The sequence below is a fragment of the Podarcis bocagei genome (assembly GCF_964188305.1).
Source record: "Podarcis bocagei genome assembly, chromosome: 5".
Lineage (NCBI taxonomy): Eukaryota > Metazoa > Chordata > Lepidosauria > Squamata > Lacertidae > Podarcis > Podarcis bocagei.
The window spans coordinates 76102100-76122656 of NC_138129.1; the positions used below are offsets into that span (position 1 = coordinate 76102100).

A 20557-nucleotide genomic window follows, 5' to 3' on the forward strand; every position below is an offset into this window, starting at 1 on the left:
TTCTGGCGAACCAGAGCAGTGCACAGAAATGCTGCTTACCTTCCCGCTGGAGCGGTACCTATTTATCTACTTGCACTTTGACATGCTTTCGAACTGCTAGGTTGGCAGGAGCAGGGACCAAGCAACGGGAGCTCACCCTGTCGTGGGGATTCGAACCGCCGACCTTCTGATCAGCAAGTCCTAGGCTCTGTGGTTTAACCCACAGCGTCACCCGCATCCCTATTTCCAGTTGTTAGCTTAATGAAAATTGCCAGTTAACAAAGAGAACGACAAATTCTCATAAACTGTTGAGGGAATGAGCCACCTATGATAGAACTAGACCACTTTATGGCTTAACATTAACCCAGGGAATATAGAATTAATGTTCTGGAGGCGGGAAGGGAGACTTACAGCAGGCGCTGCTCCATTTCTACTTCCTTAGCTTTTTTAGCATTTAAGATCATCATAAGCTTATGAATCAGCTGTAACAATAGCTTTTCTGTCACTGTTTATGTTTAAATCAACCTTGAACTCAGTTAAAACAGCAATTATTTACCTGAACAGGCAAGACATGAGCATTATCCGTAACTAAAAATTAGGGTAGGGCACAGGACGGGAAAGCAGGGAGAAAAGGAATCACAAGGCTCAAATACAAGATTTGGAACTGGAACTCTTACCATCAGTGTGCAAGTGATGGACTACTTTTCGAATGTTAAGACATGGCTCATGAAATTTAATAATTTCTTACCCAACTTGGCCTACAAGGCAAAACTGCTACGTTCCTTACATTTGCAAAACACAAAGAAAACCTTTCCCTTACAAGCAGTGCAGTAAACAAGTCCAAACTCCAGATAAGCATAGAAAGCGCGGTTGTCTACTCTTGAAGAATGAAACAAATACTTCACCATAACAAGTCATAATTTTGCAACCCGGACTGGGGCAAACGTTTGTATTTTGAAGTATTTATCCTAATTCTCTGCTGTAATCCTTACCTTGATAAGTCCATGGCTCCTTTTTAATTCAGAATCTGCAGTTTATGATAACGTAAGCAGTCAGTAGAAAAGAAACCACTTCATTTCCATCAATGATTTACGTTCCTCAAACAGATTCGTGATTGGTTAAGAATGAACCATCCCAATTTATATTGGAGGGGAACTTAACCCCGTGTGACTTAAAAAAATAAAGAAACCGAGTACTTGTCCAGAGAAAGGTTCCCTACTTCCTTTTTTTCACACTTCCGGTTTTTGTCAAATCTTTTGCACATGCTCAGGTCAAAGTTTGTTTTCCACAGTGACGGAATGTGTAATCTGAATCCTGCAGAGCTCTGAAGAACTGTTAGGTTCATACATTTCGTGAGTGAAAGCAGGCAATTCCTCAGGTTTCTAAGCACGTTTTCAATAAGGCTTTCTAAACACTGGTATTCCACTTTGATCTCTTAGGATTACAGTAAATCTAAAGGAATTTCCCATTTTAAGAACACACACATACAAGCACCTGAAAATAGTTACTTCCGTTTTCCGAAGAATATGTTACCCAAACAGAGAAAGAGAGCAAAAGTGAAACAGAGAATGGATGGACTAGGAGAGATCTGTGATAAAATGAAATGACACAAAAGGCACTCTAAAAGAAAAAGAGGACACAACAACAACAAAACCTACTGAAGTGTATAAAATTAGAAAGATAGGCACATGGATATATCCTTGCTGGCATTCATGACTTGTTTTTAGGAGGACAGATAACTACTGTTCTAGCTGAGTGCTACAGGGAGAGAGGATTTAGAAGAAAATATATTCATCTTATTTGCCTAACACAGGACAGTCTCTTGGAGACTCACAACCAAATTAAGAAACAAACAAAAATTGTTGAAAGCGGCCATCAAAAGGTCACAAATCAATACACGAAACATGAAACACCAGCTTCTTAAACAAAACAAAACAAAAAAACCACCAAACTAGAGCTTTAGCACAGCAAGACCGTATTCCATCAAGAAAAATAGTAATTTAAAATTTAAAATACTTTGGCAATGACATAGAAGGGATAGTTTTGACAGTGGTGATAAGGGACAGCTGGTATACAATGGGTACCTGTAACACTCCTGTAGTTGCACTGTTTATAGCAATCAACCACAACTACATACACAGCTTGCTTTGAACTGTGAATGTTCTTCCTGCCAGTCCCTGTGGGTGACACACGCGTCACAAACCAACCATAGTCTAGCTTGTCTTGTTGCATGGCCCCAGATCGTGGTATGCTTTATCTGTTTCAAACAAACTACACGTGGAAAACTAGAATGACCAGTCAAGGTTTGTTCTTGGCTTATTTTTTTTGTTTAGCACTCACAAGTTGGTTTGCAACAAGCAAGTGAACTATGATCTGGGTTCACAAAACAGGGGGAACTATTTGTGCTGCATGTAGCAGCTGGGGGTGGGGGTGGGGGGAGGCACAATCACAAATTAAGCCATGGTTTGGCTTGCCGTGTGGACAAGGCCAAGTCAGAACACAAAACGCCAAAGCACAGGGACCTTGATGAAGAGACGCTGCTCAAGTCAGTTGTATTTATAACTATTGTACTTTTAGGTCCGTAATGTGATCTTTTTTGCATTCAAGCCTATCAAGAAGGCATTAAAAACAACAACAACAACACAATTGTACTGCAGTCTTATGTACAATATTCAGGTAAGGCTGTAGTGTCACAACCCTTTATTGTGACAAAAGCTATGGTCCGTCTGGTCGGGGAGGAATATGAAACTGAACCGGAATGCAAGGTATGTAAGTCTTGATTAAGAATTCTTCTGAAAAACCAGATGGAAACTTGGGAGATTTAAAGGCAATTATATGTTCCACATCTTTGAACACACTAGCTTAGCTTTCCAAGAAAGCACAGGAACGTGCTGCTGTTGTTGTTGTTTTAAAACCAAGCCACCCACCTGCACAATTCGACATGCCACAGGTTGCCCAGACTCACTCACCTGGCAGCAGACGCATATGACAGAATGGCTACGCCGCAGGCTACTGGATAGCTTCCAAGCTGAGCTTATCGCCTTGCCAGGTAATTATACGGCTCGCGGCCAACGGCCAGACAAATAAGCTGGAAGACATGCCCCGCCACTGGAACCGATTTCCGAACCTGAGCACCGCCAGGAAAGCTAAGCTGCCACTCACCTGTTTTGCTCTTCTAATTTGGCCAAGAGCTCTAAGTCATCGGGACTCAATTCCGCGGGGGACAAAGGAGACAACGCTGGAGTCGAGAGCGTGGTAGAGGAGGATGCCGTGTGTAATGAAGCAGATGGACTTGCCACCTGGCTGGCCATTTGACTGACAGTGTTCTTCACCCATGAGAGAGTAGAACTCAGCTTCCCTGTAACCTTGTCTGTCGCCACCTGAGGAGGAAAGCATACAAGGAGGCATTTAACAGCTCCCTGGTCAGGAATGGCAAGCACATAGCCATAGGTGTTTAGCTGGATCCCTCCAGTGGTTCCACACATACCCCCTTTGTTTTTTCTCCTTCCCTTTCCATGCAACTGTAATTTGTTCAGCCACATAGAATCATCTCAGGTATCTATTAACGATCACCGGCGCTTTTATTTAATGAGAAGAAAGAACTGATAGAAAAGCGAGCATTTGCAAGTTCTGAAAAAGCGACATCTAAAGCTTGCAGGTACGTCAGCCTTGCTAATAAGACTTCCGCAAAAATGTCTAGTCCCACAGCCAAATTTTACTAGCTGGTCTGCTCACAGATATCTTACCAGTAGTTTGTGTATTAACAAAGAAGAGAACCAGTGCAATGGATTTTTGAGCTTCTTTTTTTAATGAAATCTAAGTTGTTGAGCTTTTTTGGGGAAATCATGGGTAAAAATACCTCATAAATAGGACAATGCAGAGGGCAGGCTTCTGCTGGGGGTGGGGCTTCTGCTGGGGGTGGGGCAGAACCTCAGATAAGTGATTACTTTCAATAATATTTGTGGATCTAAGGGGAGCAGCTGCCCCCACCCCAGCCCTCCCTTGGCTATACCCATGACCAGTGCTATTTCACATTTACAGTAAGAACAAAGGAGTTTTGTAGCACCTGAAAGACTAACATTTTTTAATGGCATGAACTTCTGCTGACTCAAACCTACTTCTTTAGATGCATGAAGTGAAATCTTAGCTGGCAGGTATATGAAGAAAAAAGAATCAAGGTGGGAAATGGAAGGCAAAAAATTACAGCAGGTGATAATTAAGAGATTTAAATGTATGTTAAATACCTTTTACAGTAGCAGATGGGTGATAATTTTTTCTCAGCATTGCTGAGATGACGAGCAGTGAGAAACCCAGGTTTGCTGCAGGATTAACCATGAAATCATTCTTGGTTAAAACAAAATTGGATTTCAGGGAGCTCCAGAAAAGCTAAATCAGTAAAATGGTCACTAAAATGGCAAGCACAATTCAATGTAAAGTGATTCACACTGGGTCTTTTTTTTTTGGCCAGCTTCACATATAAACTAGTGGGGTCTGTACTTCAGTGACTGACCAGAAGAGAGATCTTAGATCCTTAGAGACAGTGGAAAGATCAATGGAGTTGTTGATCCAGTGTGTGGCAGCTATGAAAAAGCAAATTCCATGTCAGGGATCATTAGGAAAGGGACTGGAAAAAACCTGCCAATGTCACAATGCCATTATACAAATCTATGATATGACCACACTTGGAATACTGTGTTCCATACTACCCGGTTGCCCCGGGTTGAAAATCATTAGGGGCGCAAAATTTAAACAACCGGTGCTGCCTCAGTACCAATGTGCACTGTCTACTTCTGAAAATATTGATCTCTCTGAGGTAGTTTTTGTTACGTGAACTGTGTCACCATACCCTCCAACATGTCCCAGCACAAAACCAAGCCGCACTCTCATGCAAGTCACGTGACCTGCGTTTTTGCTGTGATCTCACACTTTTTGGGCGCCAAGCTCTCACACGAGAACGTTTCCAAGTACAATTCAAAGTGTTGGTGCTGACCTTTAAAGCCCTAAATGGCCTCGGTCCGGTATATCTGAAGGAGTGTCTCCACCCCCATCGTTCTCCCTGGACACTGAGGTCCAGCGCCAAGGGCCTTCTGGCGGTTCCCTCACTGCGAAAAGCCAAGTTACAGGGAACCGGGCAGAGGGCCTTCTCGGTAGTGGCACCCGCCCTGTGGAACACCCTCCCACCAGATGTCAAAGACAACAACAACTACCAGACTTTTAGAAGACATCTGTTTAGGGAAGCTTTTAATATTTGATGCATTGCTGTATTTTTATATTTTGTTGGAAACCACTCACAGTGGCTGGGGAAGCCCAGCCAGATAAGCAGGGTATAAATAATAATATATTATTATTATTATTATTATTATTATTATTATTATTATTATTATTATTATTATTATTATTATTTGCCCGCCCCAACAGGATGGCCCAAACAGTTGAAGGGCATGTGCCACAGAACCCCTGGGTGGGTCACGTGGACACCCTGGGGTCTGCAGACCACCAATTAGGAACCACTGTTGTAGGCATCTGGTTGGTCACTGTGAGAATAGGCTGCTAGACTATACAGTGGTACCTCAGGTTAAGTACTTAATTCGCTCCGGAGGTCCGTTCTTAACCTGAAACTGTTCTTAACCTGAAGCACCACTTTAGCTTATGGGGCCTCCTGCTGCTGCCGCGCCGCCAGAGCACAGTTTCTGTTCTCATCCTGAAGCAAAGTTCTTAAGCTGAAGCACTATTTCTGGGTTAGCGGAGTCTGTAACCTGAAGCGTATGTAACCTGAAGCGTATGTAACCTGAGGTACCACTGTATAAACCGCTGACCCGAGTCAACAGGGCTCCCCTTATCAAGGATGTTGGATTTTTTGTTTTGCTTTGCTACAGGGTAAGCTGTACTCATCCTGCGCCCCTGTTTGCTCCTGCAGGCCTCTGGTGCCAATGTTTGTCTCTGATTCACCTCCATAAATTTGAATACAGAGAACAATGCCAACCCGGAACCAACTATCTCATTTGCCAGCCGTATTTACATGCAAGAGGTTTCTTCTTGTTGGTGATACTTCACAAGCCAAGACATTTGTTTTCTTTGGCACAATGGAAGCAACCAAGAGCAAGGCAGAAACTGCTCTGTGCCAAGAAAAGAGAAAAACTTTCACTCCGAGAAAGTGCTTCTACATTAGTGGAACCCAAAAACACCAGGTTGTTATTTTTTTAATAGCCACTGACTGAACTTGAAAGGAGAAGTAAAAACTGCAGAAGTAAATATGCATAATTTTAACGTGCTAAAAAACCCACAAAGCCTCAAAGAACAGCAAACGTTCCCTCTTCTTTTAAAGCAATGACAGGTATTTATTTCCCCACAAAGCAAGTTTCCAGAGAACTTGAAAATGTTGTCTGGTCTGAGCCCAGGGGTTTTCTAATTTGCATGACTTGTTGACGCTTTAATTTGAAATACTTCTGCAGAACTGCAAAACACGGTCACTATGTACCTGTAAATGCCAGCACAGGTTAGCATTTTTGTTTCTCAGGTAACACAATCGCCATGTTTAGCAAAAGCAAGAAAGGGACATGTCAAGGTAGGCTTGACCTTTCCAGTTTGTCTCATACAAGTGCTGAGCACAAATATATCCAGGTTTCACACAGCAACCTACTGAAAATGCTCTTCAGAGATTTCATTTAAGGGCCAAATCAGACAAGTTGAGGCAGCCTTGTTGTTTATTCACATGTCTTATCTGAACCCACATTAAACAGAGGGATTTTTTTAAAAAAAATTTACAACTAAAAGGGCACATGGAGAAGGAAAATTTTACTTTCCCCTTCTGTTGCCTCAAGCACTTTTCTGCCCAGATTTGCTCACTCCAGGTTTTGGAGTCAGCTGAAAAGAGGTTGCCCTTGGTGACAGATATTTAGTTTTCCTCACCGACATACCCCTATTATTGTAAAATTTAATCTACTTAATACATGTACAGTACCGAATACTCTCTCTGTGTGTTTGTACATATATGTAAACTTGATTTTTTACCCCTGTTAGTACATGTTACAGAATACAATGTTTAAAGGATAGCTTTAAAGGAAATCAATGTACATTATGCATTTGGGTAAAATATGTTCAGATTCCTGCATTGAAGGGGGTTGGAGTAGATGACCCTTGGAACCCCTTCCATCTCTACAAGTCTATGAACTCAATGAATTAATAATGAACTAGAGTCTATTGATTCAACAGGTCTACTCAGGGTAGTAAAGGTAAAGGGAACCCTGACTATTAGGTCCAGTCATGGCCGACTCTGGGGTTGCAGCGCTCATCTCGCTTTATTGGCCGAGGGAGACGGCGTACAGCTTCCGGGTCATGTGGCCACCATGACTAGGCCGCTTCCAGCGAACCAGAGCAGCGCACAGAAACACTGTTTACCTTCCCGCTGGAGCGGTACCTATTTATCTACTTGCACTTTGATGTGCTTTCGAACTGCTAGGTGGGAAGAAGCAGGAACCGAGCAACGGGAGCTCACCCCATTGCGGGGATTCAAACCGCCAACCTTCTGATCGGCAAGTCCTAGGCTCTGTGGTTTAATCCACAGCACCACCCATCTCCCACTCAGGGTAGCAGTAAGCGTGTAAGTACACACTGTGCTCCTTCTGGGGTAGCTAGCCCTAAACAGCTGGAATGACTCTGACTAGCTGGCTAAACCATGTGGGGATAGCCAACGGGTCTCAAACCCTTGGTGAGTTAGGGACTTCCCCTGAACGTGGAGACAGGTTGAGCAGACGAGACAAGTAGCAAGTCTATTGGCCAAGAAATTGTATATGCTGTAGAGGGAAGTGAGGGGCATGTTGGGCTCATCAACCTGGGAAAGCAGCCAATCTCAGAGAAGGAAAACTCTGGTCCTAAACCTCCGCTGCCTTGCGGGACATCTTTGGGAGAAGAAAGTGCTGAGGAGTAAACCCCTCACAATTCCGGAGTAAAGTCCCTAAGACGGTTGCCTGGCATCTTCTACACCTCCTTCCTGCATCTGCTACAGTCAAACTGGTGCCAGACACATTGCTCTGCTTTTCTTTGGACCACATCAGCGAGGACAAGGTGGGGCAGGCCTTGTCTTCTGGGCAGTCCAGGACCTTCACACCCACTGCCCAGGCTTGTGTCCCGCGGAAAAGGTATTCGGTGCAATGGTTCGAATTCACCCTGGAGGCACACTCCGCTGTCTCTCGAGACAGAGAGATGCCAATGGCTGTTCCTTTTCGCTAACCTGTACCGGAAATCACTAGCTCTCCAATACCGTTTTCTTGACTTATACGAAGCGTGTCAGATTTTTCATGACTTAATGAGGTTACTGGAATCCGCACCTCAAAATTCATTGCTTTTGTATCCAAACTCAAGTGTGAATGCATTCGAACCTAAGTGAGGACAGCTGAATTGATGAGATGCGAAGGAAGAAAAGCACACCTTGGAGGGGAAAAAAATATCACCTAGATTTCCCAGCGCGTAAACCAAGCAATGGTTAAAATAATAATAATAAACAACGAAAATTAAAGTGTTTGCCCTTCAATTCATCTCAAAGCACCCAGGAAATTCCTATACAGTGGTACCTCGGGTTACATACGCTTCAGGTTACATACTCTTCAGGTTACAGACTCCGCTAATCCAGAAATAGTGCTTCAGGTTAAGAACTTTGCTTCAGGATAAGAACAGAAATCGTGCTCCGGCAGCACGAGGCCCCATTAGTTAAAGTGGTGCTTCAGGTTAAGAACAGTTTCAGGTTAAGAACGGACCTCCGGAACGAATTAAGTACGTAACCAGAGGTACCACTGTATATTTGCTGGTAATCTATGAAAAATAGGAAGACACAACAGGGATGAAAGATGGACCCTGATACTTGCCAGCAACACCCACCCCATACTGAGCAGTATGGTTCCAAATAGTATCACACTATATCTGTTATGTACCAGTCACCCCAACAAAGGGCAGCCTTAGAAATTAATCTCCCCTGGAGGCAATATGGCCCTCAGGCCACACAACAGGGAATTTATTATCTGAGCAAACTCTTCTTATAAGGCTAGACCTTTGCACCTTATTTCTTTCCCCCATTAAGTGCTAATGATGCTTCTCCTGTGGGTCAGTGGCAATATTTTTTTTATTCCTAAATGGAAGTACAGTAGCCAAATCATAAGCCAACTGTGAAGTTTATGGTCCACTGCAGAATGGAAAATGGATTTGCCAGGTTCTAAGCCATGGACATTACTAATCTACACTTACTTAATGCCTTCGTGTACCATAAAACACACTAATGGTTACTTTACTGCTGTTTAATGATAGCCAGTATCTTACATATTATGCTACGATAAGTTATGTTGTAATTCTAACAGGGGGCCAATGTCTAAATGAGGTGTTTGCAAGACGGTAATGTGTATTATTTTGTGGGAAGTAATTATAGAGGAAGTAGAAGACTACAAGCCCAAATGATGTTTTTAAGACTTCACAATTTTATAGCATTTTTCCATAAAACAGAAATCATTCAGAAATTTTGTTAATCCCGTCCTTCAGAAAGATTACAGAGATAATCTAAGACAGGGAATACTAATATGTATTAAGAATGAATTTTCCAATTAAGAATAAGTATATTCAAATTGCAATAAAAATGCTGGCTAGCAATGTTATTAAAAAGTTACAGGAATGCAAGGTCCTGAATATCCTGTTTAAAAAACGAGATGGAAGATACTGTATAAGTTACTCCTTCTCACATTCAGCTCTTCAATATGACCAACCATTATCATATATTAATATATTTTACTTTATTCTCTTTGAATATTATTTATTCCGTAAGTGGATTGTAGTGAATGGAGCTATTAAACCCAACCCTTAAGAAAAAAACTTCTGTTAAAAATAACATGAATTGACAAAATTACTGTTTTAGATAAGAATTGGCATAGTCTTATATTTGCAATGACCTACAGATGTACTTAACTTTCCTTTTCCTGCGCTATCAGGGTAAGCAAGATAATATCCAACCAATAAAAACAAACAGGGAGAGCAAAAGAGGTTATAACAACTATAACCATCAGATAGCTCTTGTTAGATGGGAAAGCAGCCAAGCAGAAAACAATTTATACTCAACAAGAACTGAAATAAGATTTACAACGGAATCCTATCTTTGACGTGCACCTGCTGAATGAAACTATTAAATCAGGCCAGACAAATCTCTTTTTTGATAAGTTACAAGCTTGGTGGATCAGGGGAATGTTGTGGATTCCAGTAAGGCTTCTAACAAAGTCTCCCTTGTTATTCTTGTGAAAAAGCTGGTAAAACGTGGGCTGGACAAGGTAACTGTTAGGTGGGTTTGTAGCTGGTTGACTGACCGAACCCAAAGAAGAAGAAGAGTTTGGATTTGATATCCCGCCTTTCACTCCCCTTTCAGGAGTCTCAAAGCGGCTAACATTCTCCTTTCCCTTCCTCCCCCACAACAAACACTCTGTGAGATGAGTGGGGCTGAGAGACTTTACAGAAGTGTGACTGGCCCAAGGTCACCCAGCAGCTGCAGGTGGAGGAGCGGGGAAACGAACCCAGTTCCCCAGATTACAAATCTACCGCTCTTAACCACTACACCACACTGGCTCTCTAACAAAGAGTGCTCGCTAATGGTTTCTTATCATCCTGGAACAAAGTGAGAAGTGGGGTGGTTCTGCCCTGGGCCCGTTATTGTTCAACGTCTTTATAAATGACATGGACGAAGGAATTGAGGGGATGCTCATCAAATTTGCAGATCACACCAAACTGGGAGGGGTAGCTAATGCCACAGAAGACAGAATCAGAATTCAATATGACCTTAAGAGATAGGAGAACTGGGCCAAAACTAACAAAATAATTTCAATCGGGACAAATGTTAAGGTTCTACACACCTAGGCAGGAATAACCAGCTGCACAAATATAAGATGGGAGATAGCTGGCTTGCCAGTAGCACATGACAAAAGGATCTAGGGGTCTTAGTGGACCACAAGCTTAACACAAATCAACAGTGTGATGCTGCAGCAAAAAAAGCTAATGCTATTCTAGGCTGCATCAACGGAAGTCTAGTGCCCAGATCAATGGAAATCGTAGTAATGTTCTATCCTGCCTTGGTCGGACCACACCTAGAGTACTCTGTCCAGTTCTGGGTGCCACAATTTAAGAAAGATATTGACAAGCTGGAAATTGTGCAGAGGAGAGCACTCAAGATGATCAAGGGTCTGGAAACCAAGCCTTAAGTGGAACAGTTGAGGGAGTTTGGATGTTTAGCCTGGAAAAAGAGAAGACTGAGAGAAGATAGGATAGCCATCTTCAAACATCTATAGGGCTGTCACCTGGAAGATGGAGCAAGCTTGTTTTCTCCTGCTCTGGAGGGTAGGAATCAAATCAAGGGCTTCAAGTTAAAAAAAAGGAGATTCCAATTAAACACCAGGAAGAACTTTGACAGTAAGAGCTGTCTGACAGCCAATATTTTTAAAAAATGTTTCTAGTCTTAAAAGTTCAGTAGAGGACAGTTTTTGATTGTTTATAACCCAGCTTGTGTGATAGGATGCTAATCATATTTCCATGAAAATTCTATCGGTACCAGTGAAACATCCATTCTATTTACATAGAAAGTTTAGGATCAGGACACAAGAATGGAAAAACAATTTAAAGGAGTAACAGATGCTAATCTTATGCTAACCCTATGCTCATCTTACATTAAAGTAGATCTTATCTTTCATCACCTTCTACAAATCTCCAAACCTACAGAACTGTATGCTTCAAGGTTGTTTTACATGGGGATCAGCCAGTAAAAATTAAGGCTGCACTGCCCATTATTTATCAGCAGATTGCAGTTTCCCCCAGCTAAACAAGCAACAAAGAGCAACTGCTTTTTGGGTTTCCTCGGTCCTGCTCCAATGGGATATATACACATTTACCTCATGAATGCTACAGTTTATGGGTGTATATATTAAATGTTTTGTACACTGGTATAAAAAAGAAATAAATAAATATGGAAAGCAGCCTTAGGAGACAGACCTAAGAGATACACATTGCCCTCACATTTATTTGGGAAGAGGTCCAATTGTGTTTAACTGCATTTACTTTCAAGCTATCTCAATACTTTACTGCTAGTGGCAGGTCTCCCTCCCTTCCTTTCAGTGGGGAAAATGCAGTTGTTAAAAGAGTGAGATTCTACTCCTGTTATTTCTTCCCACAACCCACTAGTGTCAGCTTAACCCTAGCCCTAGTACCTGGTCCTTACAGACCTTACAGATTTTATTTCCTGAAGAGATTTTGTTTAAATGCAGTTAGCAGTATGCAGGAGCTTGAAAAACTGAAGGGCAAATGAGAATCTTAAGCGTGTCACCTATTTGTAAAATAAAGAAAAGGGAATTATGCTGGGGTAAAGTCAACTGTCCACATTAAAAACACAAAATCCTAGAAAACGATGCACCAATTGCCTATTCTTAGTCTTCCTCTAGTCTTCATGAACCTCCTGGATACAAGCCCTGCGTTTCTATACACTTATCAGCCATCTGCTGGAAAAACCATGTAATTTTCCTCTAACCACAAACACCAGGCCTCAGCATCAAACAATGGGGAGAAGGTGAGGAAATGGAATCAAGGGGGAAAACGCACAATACCCCTTGACTTTTCAATATGCACCTGACAGCCACTCCCCCACATTGATGTCAGCTTCTCTGGCCTTGCTCAAAATCCCAGCAACCATCAGAAAAACGAAAAAATAGTGTCAAAATGTAAGTAAATCTTAATCTCAAACTAGGCCATAGTAGCCTGCCGCAAGAAGGTAACAAGTGCTGAGCTGCCTTAGGGACAAATTGCATGCTATGCTGGGAAATCTTTGATTGATCTCCTGGTGTTTGTTTGTTTTTAACTAAATACATCTGCATGCGGGGGAAGAAGACGCTGATTTGATCAGTAAAGCAGCAGTGAAAAAATGCAGCGGGAAGAGGAAGGTTACCTCCCTCAATTTAAATTAACCCTTCCCCAAAAATACTGTCTGCTGATTTGCAAGGGGAGGGAGGGAGGGAATGCAGCCATGATACAGGCACTTATATACTTCCCTGTGGAGCAGATAGAAGCGTGAGAGAAGCAATTTAGAATGGGAAAATTGTGCAAGGGAAAGTGTTAAACATCTCCACGCTGGCACCACTTGAGGAATCAAATCAGTTCCACCCCCCACCCCCACCCCTTTGCCCAATCCAACTATATTTAGTACAGACAAAATGAGACCAGTGATATAATAAACCAACTGTAATGTGTGGCTTGGCCTTCAGCCTATCTCCCAGAGTTTTTAAGTTGGATATCCTAAGTGGATAGCCCTCTCTCTCTCTCTTTAACTCCGCAAACAAACATAGTTGTTCCAACTGTAGCAAGCTTTTGTTTTTCCCTCAAGGTCAGCTTTCTCCTCCCTACAAAGACGCCTGCACAAAATAAGATTTCGGCCTCCTCCCACTCCACTCGCTACTCCATGGGGGAATTCCAAACACTCATTGTCTGCAGCTTTTCCCTCATCTTTGTGGATCAGCTAAGCCCCACAGGCAAATCAAGAGTGGGAATAGCGAGGGGAATACACGCTGTCCCTAGATTCAGAAGTGCATAGTTTTCTGTCCATAGATTCAGAAGTGCATAGTTTTTGGCTATGCTGAATGATGCACTTTCACCCAAGCCTCCACCATTGGTTTGAGCAACCGTCGCAGATCTGAGCATGCACCTCTGCTTTAAACGTCATTTATTCTCTCAAAAGTTTCATCACAGTATCTTCTGGGGTGAATTTTCGAGGAAACATAAACTCCTTCTAAAAGCAAACTGAACTTCCCGGAAAGCTATCCTGGACTGAACCTCAGCATGCCAAGTATACAAATAGCTGACTTAACAGGGATTTTTTAAAAACACTTTTTTTTACAGGAAGTGGGTTATGATTCTGTGGAAAAATGACAATATCCTTATGCAAGCTCATCACTCTTATGCAAGCCTTCTGGTTTAGAATTAGTCAATCTGAAGTTAATGTCTGTCCAAATTGCAGCTTGGCAGAAGAATGTTTGGTACATGAGTATTTATAATGGACAAAATCTTGTTTTGAACTAGCAAGCAGAGACTCATGAAAGTTTAAACAGACGGATCAATATTTCCAATGCCTCAGGGATGCAAGAGGATCAGTCACTTTTAAATAAATATCTAGCATCTTCTTAAGGACCACCTCAACTTATTCTACTGCCATTTAAGTAAGAGATAGGCATCAGTTAACATGGTTCATGTAGAAACTTGTGTTTCAGTTTGATTCTGTTAGGTGCTTGCAAGCCAGCTGAAATCAACATGTTACCTCTTGTAAAGGCCACTGGGCTCAAACTAGATGTCTTGGGTAATTCACTCCCCCAGGCAAGATCCACACATATCAACAGAATCTCTCTTCTTCTGCTGCAAGGGTAATGGAATCTTCTTATGAGAATGAGCAGTATCAGTAATAAAACCTTGGGGTTATCCCAGAGCGTCCTATGGGATACCATAGGTGGGCGAAGGGAAGGGAAAAAGCAGCTCAGGAAAAATGGTTTCAAGCCTTAAACAGGGAAAACATACCAGTCTCCATAATGGGTGGTGCAACCAAGCCAAGTCAAAAGGACCAGAGGCCTAGAGCTTATTTTTTTTCCAAAACAGTGTCTCAGACATACTTAAGCTTCTCTAAGGAACTACGGTAACTCCACGCCTGAGCTCCTTTGGGGATCTTCCCTCCTCCCCATCTCAACCAACTGTTTTGCAGGAGAGAATGCAGAGATCTTAAAATGCATGCCATCGTGTGTGCATGTATGTAGCTTGCCGCTGCCATAAACGGATCTCCAAAATGGGCGCATCTGATTTTAGACACCTCCACCTCTGACAGAGAATTACACGCAGGACAAGAAAAATTCTTCTTTGCCAAATGTGGTTGGGATGAGATTGTGGAGGCCCCTCGTGGACCTAGTGCGGACTAGCGGGGGCCACTCAGTTCTTAGGTTGGGGGGGAGTTTCATCCACTATATATCCCCCTTCTCGTACATGCATCCCATGGGTTGAAATCAATCTTCAACAAGTGAGCTAGAAGGCTGACGTTTTGTGTCACGCCATCTGCGAGTGCAACCTTTCTGTGGTTAAGCAGAAAGCGCTCTGCCCGTACTCAGGGGCACTCTTGCTGATGGCTGAGCATCTGTAAGGAAAACCCGGTCGCATCTCTGAGGGATTATGCCCTGTCTGATAAAGCCGGATCAGGTCCCTTCACTTGGAGCTTGGTGCTCAGCCTGGGAGAGCCAAGAAGGGACGTTGCCGCAAAGACTAACCACAGACACACACAACACAGGGGTCGTTTCCCCGCCGCAGAGAGGAAATCCGGTGGGTGGAAAGGAGGAGGAGGAGGAAACCCCGACGAAATCCCGCAGCAGCGCAAGCAGCGCGCTCTCCGATGTTGATCTGTTGCGATTCCTTTTGCAAGACGCCTGCAAGACGCGGGGAAGGGAGAGCCTGCAGAGCAGCCCTCTTTGTAAGGCCACAACAGGCCCGAGGAGAGAGAGAGAGAGAGAGAGAGAGAGAGAGAGAGAGAGAGAGAGAGAGAGAGAGAGAGGGGCGCCCACACCTTCCTGTCATTCGCGTCTCCAGGGCGCAGCGCGGCGAGGGGGCTCCGTGCGCCCTGGCCCTCTCCAAGGCCACCGGGCTCCCCAACCCCGGCACCCTTTCCCCCGGGGTGGTGGATGGGTGGTCTCTTCCCATGGGGTCTCCTCCTCCCCCCTGGGGTGCAAAGGAGCGATGGGGGCCAGGAGGGGCGCCTCTCGCTCACCTTGGAAGCCTTTGCCGGGGAGAGGAGGCGAGAACATCAGTTTCCTGGGCAGCCAGCCCGGCCCGGAGCCGCCGCCGCTGCTTGCTGCTGCTGCTGCCTCGGAGCTCCCCGCCCGGACGGCGTCCCGCCTTTCTTCGTCCTCTCTTTCCCCCTTCCTTCCTTCCTTCCCTCCCTCCTTCTCTCTCCACCCTTTCTCCAGCAGCTCCAGCCTCGAGAAAGCGGGCCACGTCCCTGGGAGAGACCCGCGCGCAGGCGCACGCGCCCCCCTCCGCCGTCGGGGCAGGCGACTCGAGGCTGGACGAGAGGGCGAACGGCGGGGAAAGGGACGCCGCCGGGCAGCCGGGCTGCAACGCCCCGCGGGTTGGCTGGCGAGGAAGGCCGGCCTCTCGGCGGGGCTGCCTTCCCTACCGAGGAAATAATGCAGGCTGCGCGGCATCCAGCAGCCGGGCAGCTTTTCTCGCGCGTGGTTTGGCTGCCTTGAATGCTAACTTGATTCTCATCTTTCTCCCAGCGGGGGGAAAGGCACTATCTCCTTAGGAGAAAACAAGATCTATGATGGGAACTGTGTTGTCATAACACATGGGTTCTTCCTAACCATACTTCTTCCTCTTCTCCTTCCTTCTTTCCTTCCTTCCTTTGCTTCCTCCTCTTCTTCTTCAAATTTGTATACTGCTCCCATAATAAAATATTAAACATTAAAAAAGCTTCCGTATACAGGATTGCCTTCAGACGGTTCGGGGGTCCAATGAAAACAGGGACGTCCTACCATACCCTCCAACATTTCTCCAGTGAAAACAGGGGCGTCCTGAGGAAATATATACACTCAAATAATAAAGCAGTACTCATGCCCACTAATTAACAAATAAACAACACCTCAACCTCCCCCTAGTCCAAAAAATGTAGGAACTACGGTTCCAGCCACATAAACAAGGCAGGAATCCTGAACTGACAAGGGAGTAAGCCTCACCTGCTAATGTTAAATGCATTTAAAGACTCAGGAGCAGAGGGGTTGATAAAACGTGGCGACTCTAATTAAAGGCATGCATATTTAAGTTTTTTAACTATTTTGCTTTTGGTATGTTACCATAAGAAAATGAAAACATTAAAGGTAGCCTTTTCTTCCAACATGGGAAGTAGCTTTGATTGGTTAAACTGAAAGTTCTAATTGTTTAATTAGTGTTTGGGTTAAAAGCCAGATCGTTAAATGGCTAAACTTCTTGAGTGTAGTGACAGCCCCAACAACACAAATTCATATATACCTTTTTTGCTACAGAATCTATCTTCATGTCAAGGAAATCTTTTAATACGGTACCTCCACTCAAGTTACTGTAAAACAACCTGGAGCCATTGCACGAGGTATAAGTCAGCAATATAAACTAGCCTCTGTTGTTATTATTAAATTTCTATACCATCTTCATCCGAAGATCACGGGGCAGTGTACAATATAAAAATACAAAAATACATACCATAATAACAAACCGAAACAATAACCGCCCCGACACAGTTTAAAAAGGCCAAAGCACAAGTCAGCCTTTTTATTTAAGAAGGACTTAGTGATGCTCAATTCATCAGAGAATTGAGCTATATAAATTAGTTGACCTAGCTTCAATGCCAGTAGTGAAACGAAATGAAACGTGGTATTCAACTAAGCTGAATTCAACTAAGTATTCAACTAAGTTTTACCCAGCGTAGACCTACTAAAATTAATGGACCTAACTTAGCCATGTTAATTGATTTCAATGAGCATACGCTGAGTACAACTTATTTGAATATGTCATTTATACTACTACACAAAGCATCACTCCTAGCAATAACAGTATCAGAACAGGCCTTAAACTGTTTGATAACCAATAAAACTATATTCTACAGAACCATATTTATGAAAGTAAATAAAACCCAACCATGTAAGTGTGTAACTACTTATTTCATAAAATTTGTATACTGTTTGATTGTAAACAAACAAACCCTCAAAGCAGTTTGGTTCTAAACTTTCACTAGGAAGTAATTCTGAAGTAACCACTTTAAGTAGGTTATTTGTTGCCCTCTCACAGAACCTTTAATACTGGACTTGTATACAATTATTTTAAAAAAAATATGAGTACAGCAACTACTAGCTAACTGGGTTGTATCCAACATTAGTCATACTCGGAATAAAACCATTGAAATTAGCAAACATAATTACTTTAAGTTCATTGGCTTTGAGTAGAACTTGGTTGACTACAACCAACATTAGGGCACAAAAAACCCCCTCTGTTTCATTTTAAGGACTTTAATGCATAAAGCTTATAAAAAATACTTTTGTGCTTACTACCGCCTTGAAACTCCTGCGCCTGGAGATAGTATCCACAGTAGAAGAAACGAGCATTTCTCAATGTTAAATGACACACCCCGGAAAAGGGGCTTTAGGGCTTATATAGATAACTCACTCCCACCCTCAGAAGAGGTGGAGCTAGTGACTTGGCTGGATTCCTCCTATATGGAATAATCCTGTCTCCTGCTCTGTTCAGCATAGCATTGGTTGGGGAGGTCTAACAGATTACAGGATAATAGGTGTTTAAAGATAATAGGATTGATATTTACTTGAGAGTGGGAATTCAGTGAAATTTACTTATGAGTAGACACACATAAGGACGCGGGTGGTGCTGTGGGTTAAACCACAGAGCCTAGGACTTGCCGATCAGAAGGTCGGCAGTTCGAATCCCCGGGCCGGGGTGAGCTCCCGTTGCTCGGTCCCTGCTCCTGCCAGCCTAGCAGTTCAAAAGCACACCAGTGCAAGTAAATAAATAGGTACCGCTCCAGCGGGAAGTAAACAGCGTTTCCGTGCGCTGCTCTGGTTTGCCAGAAGCAGTTTAGTCATGCTGGCCACATGACCCGGAAGCTGTACGCCGGCTCCCTCGGCCAATAAAGCGAGATGAGCGCCGCAACCCCAGAGTCGGTCACGACTGGACCTAATGATCAGGGGTCCCTTTACCTTTACCTTTAGACACACATAGACACGCTTAGCCTTTTCTTCTCCCAAAGATATCCCACAAAGCGTTGGAGGTTTAGGATCAGAGTCTTGAAATTCCTGGGTGAGGAGGGAACATTGACAGAAAGCTGTCAAGAGGGAGTGCTGAGAAAAGCTTTTGAGCAGCTGGAGTAAGGACCACTGCTTCAGCTAGTGGGGGTCCAGAGAGGCAGGAAGGCAGAGGCAGGGAAAGAAAAGCAGGAGGGGAAACAGAGTCAGGCTCTGGGTTCTGTCTTGAGAGTTCAGATGTTCAGGTAGCAAAGTGATTTTTTGGGCAAAGGACAACTTCAGCATCCTATGACAGAACTGTAATCAGCATAGAATTGGAGCAGCAGAACCAAGGTCCCTGAAGCCCTGTGTTTATTTGGCTTTCTACCCAAAAGCTTCAAACCATATTTCGGCCTTGATACAGTCTTTGAAAGACTATAATTAAATTTAGACTCTTGATTGAATGGGCCTATCTCCAGAGGACATTCCAATGTTGTCTTGATTGTATTACATTTTCCCTGCAATAATGATTTACAACTTCATCTCCCTTGAGGTGATCAACGTAATACCATTGTTATGTGGTAGCCTCCCTTGCTTTGCATGCCCAGGAGAGCAAAACAGCACTGTTTTAAACTACTGCAGTAGGCAATACCAGAGCGGTGAGTCTCTTAGGCTCTTGTAGCTGAATCTGTCCTGTCCTCTTTCAAAACTGTCCAAGTTGGTGGCCTTTACTGCCTTTTGTGGGAGCAAATTCTATGTGCTGTATAAAGAAGTAGCGTATTTTGTCTGACCTGAATCTCCCAACATTCAGCTTCACTTCAGGGTCCCTGGGGTTTAGCATTTTGAGAGGGGATTTCTCCCTTATCTGCTTTCTCCACTACATACATACGGTTATCTTGTACACCTCCATTATGTGTCCATGTTTTTCTGAACAACAAAAGAAGAAGCCCAAAATGTAGTAACTTTTCCTCACAGAGGCTTTGCTCCAGCTGCCTGATCATTTTTGCTTGCCCTTTTATAAAGTGGGTTTACAGGAAGATCAAACAGCATCAGTAGAAACCTCTTTCTGGTTAGAAGGCTTACATGTAGAATGTTTATGTGACAAGTTCCTCCGCAGAAGAATTGGGCCTCGGTCTTTCTGCTCAGACCATCTTAATAATAGTCCATGTAACAGTTTGTGTGGTGGAATGTTCTGCAAAGGAGAGAGATGAGAGGAGGAATACAGTACTTAGATTCCTTTTGCGGCATCCTTGTTAGTAGGCTACTCCCGTCAGTTCTGCTTTGTTAATCCTGTAGCCCTGCATCTTTCCTTTGCAAAATTGCTATATTTCTACTGAACACGCTTGTAAATTTTGACTTGGACTTTTGAACAGGATATCTGCTTGGGCAGGAGGTTGACATATACGTGCCAACTCCTGAAGTATTTCTAAACAATAAAGGACTACACTAAGCAGGGAAGCTATTTCCTTTTCTGCTTGCTGATCGGTAAGTCAGTGGTTCAAATGTGCGCGATGGCTTGAGCTCCCATTGCTCTGTCCCAGCTTCTGCCAACCTAGCAGTTCAAGTGTGAGTAGATAAATAGGTACCACTATGGCAGAAAGGTAAAAGTTTCCATGCACTCTGGCTTCCGTCACAGTGTCCTGTTGCACCAGAAGTGGTTTAGTCATGATGGCCACATGACCCTGGAAAGCTGTCTACGGTCAAACGCTGGCTCCCTTGGTTTGAAAAGTGAGATGAGTGCCGCACTCCATAGTTTCCCTTGACTAGACTTAACCATCCAGGAGTCC

General features: G+C 43.6%; 1 protein-coding gene across 5 annotated transcripts in view; it reads right to left on the reverse strand.

Moving 5' to 3' along the window:
- The window catches only part of EVI5 (ecotropic viral integration site 5), a 70983-nt gene extending 54950 nt beyond the window's left edge, over positions 1-16033 (reverse strand). For 2 of the 5 annotated variants that reach the window (XM_081194011.1, XM_081194007.1), the window contains exons 1-2: positions 15776-16032; positions 3142-3359 (exon numbers count right to left, since the gene is read on the reverse strand). In XM_081194011.1, the coding sequence (XP_081050137.1) occupies positions 3142-3290 (149 nt within the window). In that variant the 5' untranslated portion in view covers positions 3291-3359; positions 15776-16032. Of the gene's footprint in view, positions 1-971; positions 1046-3141; positions 3360-4223; positions 4243-15775 lie in introns of those variants that run through there. The other 3 variants (XM_081194010.1, XM_081194008.1, XM_081194009.1) reach the window with 3 other exon arrangements.
- Positions 16034-20557: the final 4524 nt, after the last annotated feature.